Below are 7045 nucleotides of genomic sequence, written 5' to 3' on the forward strand. Positions count from 1 at the left end.
TGGGTTCTACCGAAACCTCCACAGTGAGGGTTCGGCCCATCAGGCGATTAGCGGTCAAATTAAGTTCTTCTCTCTCACCTAAATTGAAAACAAGAAAGTATTCTAGGTTACGAGCAAATACTTTCCTGTGCAAATCACATCATCAAGACCATCAAATTGCTACAACTTTGCCATAGACAAAGTCTTTTTTTTTTTTTTTAGCTAAGTGACAATCAAACAGACTTCCAGTGGCCAGAAATGAGTTTTTTCATTTGCGTAAGCCCCACTTATTTCACAGGAGCTGGAGTCTTCTGATTTGAAGTGAGGCATTAAGCTCTACTGGAAAGGTAAGCAATGCTTTTCCACTGCAGACACAACGCTTCTGTGTCACATTAAAGCAGAGCATACAATATTATCAGGAAATGTTATTCATTAACAGAAGTGGCACGTTAAGGACCTTCTGTGCCACTGTGAGGGAGAAACTTAGACAGCATCCCACAAAGTCACAAACAGAAAACTGATGAACAGATGCAATAAGGGGCTGTGAAAAATATGGGTTCCTATTTTCCTGAAATGTCAATTTTTTTCCTAAAATACAGACACAACATATTGACCATGAAGGCTTCTAAGAGCCACTAAATCAGCAATTTAAAGCATCCAATATAAAACGTACTGATGTAGGGAATATATTTAAGGCCATATATCACACAATCACGACAACAATTTAATGATCAGTTTCTCGCAAGCTGGACGCTTTGGAGCACTTGTGCCTGTCCAGTAATCAAAGCCATTAAAATGCTGTTTCTTCAACTATGTCTGACCACCATGATCTGCTCTCCCTCAGCTGAGCTCTATTAACCCTGATTTTGAAAATAAACCAGTGAACTGAGTATGGGCTTTCACATAGACATCAGTGACATTTATGGTAGGCCATCCAGCAGAGCAGGATGTGAATTTACACAGTCCAGAAAAACGGGATCCCAGGGTAACAGACGGCCTACCAACAACCTTAGCTGGCTCCAACGCCCACACCTTTAGGAGCATCAAGCAACAAGATGGAGCTGCTCCCTAAGGCATGGGCTGTTTTGAGTTTGGGTCTGTTGGGAGGGTATGGCAAAGCAGCGTCTCACCTTCACTGATGTGCCTCATGTCCTGGCTGTTCTGTATATTGTGGATCATTTCCAGCAGGATTTCTTTCTCTTGTTCCATAGCAGATGCTGCCTCACGGAAGGCCTCCACCCTGAACATGATGAACCAAACAAAATGTTTAAGTAACAAAATAGTTGTTCACCTATATAGCTGCCAAACTTTTTTAAATTTCAGCTTAAGAAGTACAGTCAGTTCTTAATTATCCATGAGCCAGACTCTGTGATATCATGACCTCCTCCCTATATTGTGTTTCAAGACATAATATAGCTTAAAAAACAAATCAGTGAGGAAAAAAAAAAACCTGAAAACAATAGTAATTTGATCAGACTTAAATATTTTCTTTTACTGACAGTGCAGTTTATCCTAATCTGCTGTTGCTCTGGATACCCAGAGCCTGATAGTACCATAGCCCCGTAGCTAACTGGCAATAACTACCCTCTGCTTAACTAGAAAAGAAACAGACCCAGTCTCCACCAGGGAATCTGGAGGTGAAGGTTGCAGCTGTGTGTTTGGAGGCAGCAAGGGGGCCTGGCTCCCAGGCCAGCAGCGCAGAACCCCTATGACCCACCTACAAAGCAACAAACATTCCAGAAGACCCAAATGCCACCTTACAGCTGAATGAACACTTTCACAAGGGAGAGAAATGGGTGAGAGGGACAAAGTTCACACACTTTTATTAATGTGACAAGGGCTTCCCTGCAGGGTGGTGTGCCTTGGTCACTGGGAGAAGATGCTAGACCGCCTGCCCCCACGGTCACTGTTGTCTTCCATGGGGCAATGATGGCTGCGATTCACACAGGGAGGAAGCTTCTGTGGGAGCAGCTCTTATTTCCGGGCTTGCAGTAAAGCACGAAACTGTTCCTTCTGAAACTGGACCTCTGTTCCAGTCCTGTTCACTGTGCTGGAATTCGTACATGATGTGGTGGGGGTAAGGGGAAAGCCCAAGAGAAACTGCTCTCCCTGATAACTCAGTAAGCTGCGTGGTTCTGTGCTTGGAGTCTATCATCCTCCTCATGGCACAGGGCACAGGCCCATCTGGCTGTGAGCAGCATGGAAAAGCCATACTAGAAACCTGAGTCCAGTTCCTTAATTCACGTCTTATTCCTCTCGTTGGTTTTAAGGAGGGGGCCTTTGCATTCAGCTGAGTAATGTGGAAAAGCACACCTGGGAGTTGTCTACTTTGGAGACCAGGGACAAGAGGGCAACATCCTCCTCCCTTGGCTTTGTCCTTCAGGCTTGAGGGTAGGGGCTTGCAGAGGACTTGCCAAGTTGCAACTAGCTGCAGGAGTTGTGCCAAAACATCGACTCTGCACTCCTAGGCCTCACAGAAAAGCAGAACATCATATAAACCTGGCTGACTGCTTCAGATGCTTTCAACATGCAACCTGGGAGGTCTAGCTGCCATAAGCAGTAAGGAATCCATCTATCCTGAAATGTTTATTAAACCTGGACAGAAAATGGGAAACAAACCAAAACATAGTCATGTTTCTTAGATGCTCTGCACTCTTCAACATGACTGGACGCAGCCCCCAGACAGTGGTGGCTCATTGCTGCTTCTGTAGATGAGGGCTTATCTCTTGAGATAGGTACAACCTGCTGCTCCCTCCTTAAAAGGCTGGTTGAGGGCAGGTAACTTTGGAAAAACAGTAGGAAGAGAAAGGATGGTGAAAGAAGGCAGGAGGGGAGCATCTGAGGGTATAAATAGTCTCCACATGCAGCCTGCTCAGATAATGGTTCTGTTTTACAAAATATTTAGCCTAATTTAGGCAGTGAAAGCACAAACTTTGGGCCTTGCCTTTAACATTCATTCTGAAAAGGAGTGGGAAAAGTTAATGAAATGCAAATTCTTGCCAAGAGCAGATACATTTAATTACTATTTTGGCCTAGTTAGTAAGAGCAATGAGGCAGGTGGAGTCACTTCATACCTCAGATGTCTGCACTTTATAATTTAGGAAGTCTGGCAGTATTTTCATAAATGCCTCACCATGCCTTCTGGAGAAAAAAAAAACCAACGCGGTAGCATTTTCTCCATTTAAAAAAATGTACTGTGGTCCCTGGGAAGTATAACATTAAAATCTTCAATTTTCCTAGTGTTTTTACATCAGGTTCAGAACATCACTATACTAAAGGCCTGCCTTCAGTGGATAGATCAGTCCATGATTTCCACAGGCTTTGCTGGGTCCTGTAAAGAATGTGGGAAAACTGCATTGCAGAGATGCATCCTGAATTGGTGGAATTCTGAAGAGAGTACCTAAAACGTCACTGCTTCTTTCACTGGTATTTGAGGTAAGGCCTAAAAGCCAAAGATTCAGTCTTAGTGATTGTATACCAAAAAAACCCGGTTGTTTACCAATTAGAAACTAGATTGACATTATTTTATAAAATGTCGTGTAATCACATCTCGAGAACTATTTTATTTGCAATAATTGCTTCTTGGGAATTATTTTAACCACTTTTTCAACTGCAATACGGACTGTCACACAACTAAAATCCACTGGGATTTTAATTTTAGCGTATACGATTCCATAAATGGCAGGCAAGTGAGAGCCTGCGCCAGCACTGCGTAACAGAACATGAAGGGGTAAAGGGACAAGGAAGCAGCACATCAGGACTCAATCCCCCATCCCTCTGCTATCCCTCCTAAGAATTTTCATCTCAACCAATTATTAGCAGTGTGATGGGACTAAATAAGCCTAAAAACTAAACTCTTCGAGGGCAGGGCGGAGGCACCGTGTGGTAACACAACGTGCTGGCAGCAAAGGCAGCGCCTCAGCAGCCAGCCAGCCGGTGGGAGTTACCCCCTTGCACAGAACACAGGGGAAACGGCCTGAGAAAGGCCATTCCCAAGGGAATGGAGGAAACGGTCAAAACAGTGGGATAGGATCGTTTCAGAACAGTGCTCTGGGGGTGGGGGGGGAACCCAAACCCAAGAAAACCACCCACACCAGCCTCATGAAAATAGTGCTCCAGAGAAGATGCTGGGGAAGCTTTACCAAGGTGAGACACCTCCCACTGCCTCACCCTATTTCACTGTCCTGGCTTCTCCCAAGCCTCCTGGCCCCCCATGCTGGGGTAGGTGCCGCTGGCTCCTCCTGGCCCTGGCAGGCTCCCACTGCACACCTTTCTCTCCTTACTTGCTGGAGGAGTGTCAGTTCCACACCTCACAGTCGGATCTCATAACTTCTTCCCTAAAATGTGCTTTAACTTCTTAACTTTATGTAAATATTTGCTTTCTTGGGGTGGGGGACAAAAAAACCCTCTAGCAGAGGTGACTGCTGTGGAAAAGGTCAGAAACATGGCCCAAGTCTCAAAAAAAAAATGATCAACCGAAGAACAGAAAGCAAAGAGAACGCAAATACTCATATTTATGCCCAGTTATCAATTATCTCGATGCAGCAATAGGGTCTTTTTCTAACAGACAAAAACATCCAATCATATTTTTACTTGCAGTGTATCTGTCACTTTGAACATAAACTAAATACTCCATCCATTACCTAAGACTAAAGAAAAACATTCCTTACTTCAGATTTTCCCCAGTCCAAGAGCTGTTTGCCAGGCAGCGCCTTTCTTTCCTGCATACCATTTCCATGAGCAGAGCATTCCCCCAGGAACAGATGGACCAGCACTTTTGTTTCCAGATGAGAAACTCCATACTCGCTTTCTTATGACAGCTGCAATAACTCTGTCCTTTAAACTACTGCCTGGCTTAAACACCTCAAAGCTTGCGTGCTGGAGGTGCGGCTGAGTTTTCAAAGTAAGTAAGAAACCTCTGAAGACGGTGCAGCTTTTCTGCTGAAACACAGCTGAGCACACTGGATGGAGACAAAGCAAGGGGTTCACCCTGGATCCTCAGCTGCTTAAACTGAGTTTCTGTTCTCCAGTGAGCAGTCCCATGAACATACAAATGAATGGTGGGAGAACACAGTCATTTGGAGGATCAAGAGAAAAAGTGCAAAAAATTAAGATTTTTTTTTTTTTTAAATAAAAGGCAGAAAGAGTGACTTATGTAGCATAACACCCAGGACTGCATGTTCAACCACCAGAACACAATGACTCATAAACAGAGACTCTGGTCCTGCTTCCAGCTGCTGCAGAGATGTCCGGGCATTCACCCTCAGTCAGGGCAACACGAAGGTCTAAGCCCTTACAAGGAACAAACGTGTCACCTACTCCCCCCTTTCTGCCCCTGTCAGAGGACTCGCTCCCTGGCAGCCGAATTAATTCCCCCTTTCCTGCTCTTTCCCCTGTCAAGAAGAAAATCCTTCTGCAAACACCTAGCGAGAGGTACAAAAATACCCTGTTACTGTCAGAAAAGCAGCTCTCGCAGCATAAGGGACAGGAGAAAAGGGAAGGCTGCTTAAAGCAGGGCATTTCTGGAGGGATGACAGCTGTCTCGGGAACGGCGCCCTTAAGCAACTTGAGAACCGAGGTTGCAGTTTACTTTGACAAATTTTCACTTATATTTACAAGCAACATCTTGAGCGTCTATAGCTAAACTAAACTGGCTGGAGAAGGAAGAAGTGTAGCAGCTCTTCCTGCTGTCATCCAAGTAACTTTGAAATGAGGCATGTTGATTAGTTGTGCATGGAAAAAAAAAAAAAAAGACTTGAGTGACTTTAATTAAAGAGGTTTCACTGCTTTTTGGTAACTGTTGTGCATTTAGAACTACACCTGCTTGAAAGACCTACAGCAAACTGGGAAGTTTAATTTGGGGTTTAATTTCTGGTTAAACAAACTGTCTGCATTGTTTCAGAGTCACTCAGCAGATTTAAAACACATTTTTGCATATTCTGCTGCTCGTTTTGAGATTACATATTCATGCACTATACCTGGATGTGAGCAGTGAGACTTGTTTGCAGACGGTGACTTTGTTTAGTCAAATTCAGAGAAGTCTGCAAAAGACTTCAGGGAGATGTAATCAGCCCAAGTAAAAGGCTAATGTAATAGCACATACTAATGCAGACAGAAAGGGGAAAACACAACTCAACTCGTATATCCCACAGAGCTCTTTTAATTACAGGAAGGTCCTAGAAACACTGTGGGTGGTTCTGTGAAAGTTGCCGATCAATATGTAGCTGTAATGAAGCAAAGGGTGTGTTGCAACAGTACCGGCAGAAGGTGAATCAGTGTACACTCACAGCACCCTGCGCATCCATCCATCCACCTCAGAAAGGACACTGTGTAATTAGGCAGAGCTGAGAGGACGAGGAATACGATTAAAGGCAGGGAACTGTCTCTCATGTGGCCAAACTGGGGGAAAAAAAAAATCAAACGGGATTATGTGGAGAACGTCGAGTAGCAAGAGGAGACAGGACACATCTTGGCACAACGATGAAATACACACCGCATTCACAATTACTTCAGAAAAACACACCTAAGCTGCAGAATGCAGTGCTACTCTCGTTATAGTTACATGATTTATCACTCTTCAGAGAAGAGGTGGACATAAACACGGGTAAGAAAAACATCCACAGCTGAACCAGTAAGTGCAAAGGGAGGTTCGGGGACACGAAGCTTCACGCGTCAGCATTCGGCACTGCGGCTTAAAGGCTTGCAAGAGCCTCTGAGAGCTCCTGAATGACACCATGTTTTACCCTGGTCTTTCCTGCATCGCCTCATGAAGCCCCTGACCAACAGCCGCGGGACAGGGGCTATCGGGCTCCAGAGTCGGACTACGGACACGATCCACCACGGGGCTTGTACCCGTCGCGTCGCTGCTGCCCCGGCACGGCCGGCCACTCGCTATCCTATTTGCTTAAGACTCCCCAAACTGCAAAGGGTAACAAATCCCGAAAAACCTTTCATGCTTTCCCTGAAAAAGTCTGTGTTCACACATTCACATACATATTCTTGTCTTCGCGTATTACACGGCCACACTATTTCACCTTAGAGCAGCAGCTGCCATTTTTAACCTCCT

At 44.8% G+C, this 7045-nt stretch overlaps 1 protein-coding gene across 1 annotated transcript in view; it reads right to left on the reverse strand.

The window, feature by feature from the left end:
- BAG2 (BCL2-associated athanogene 2) overlaps positions 1-6875 on the reverse strand; it is a gene marked incomplete at its 5' end in the record, with an annotated part of 7786 nt that extends 911 nt beyond the window's left edge. Inside the window, 3 exons of the mRNA XM_010137265.1 lie at positions 5-78; positions 1110-1219; positions 6723-6875. Of these exons, the coding sequence (XP_010135567.1) occupies positions 5-78; positions 1110-1219; positions 6723-6875 (337 nt within the window). The remainder of the gene's footprint in view (positions 1-4; positions 79-1109; positions 1220-6722) is intronic.
- Between the last annotated feature and the right edge of the window lie 170 nt (positions 6876-7045).

The sequence above is a fragment of the Buceros rhinoceros genome, unplaced genomic scaffold, assembly GCF_000710305.1.
Source record: "Buceros rhinoceros silvestris isolate BGI_N320 unplaced genomic scaffold, ASM71030v1 scaffold24315, whole genome shotgun sequence".
In the NCBI taxonomy this organism is placed as follows: domain Eukaryota; kingdom Metazoa; phylum Chordata; class Aves; order Bucerotiformes; family Bucerotidae; genus Buceros; species Buceros rhinoceros.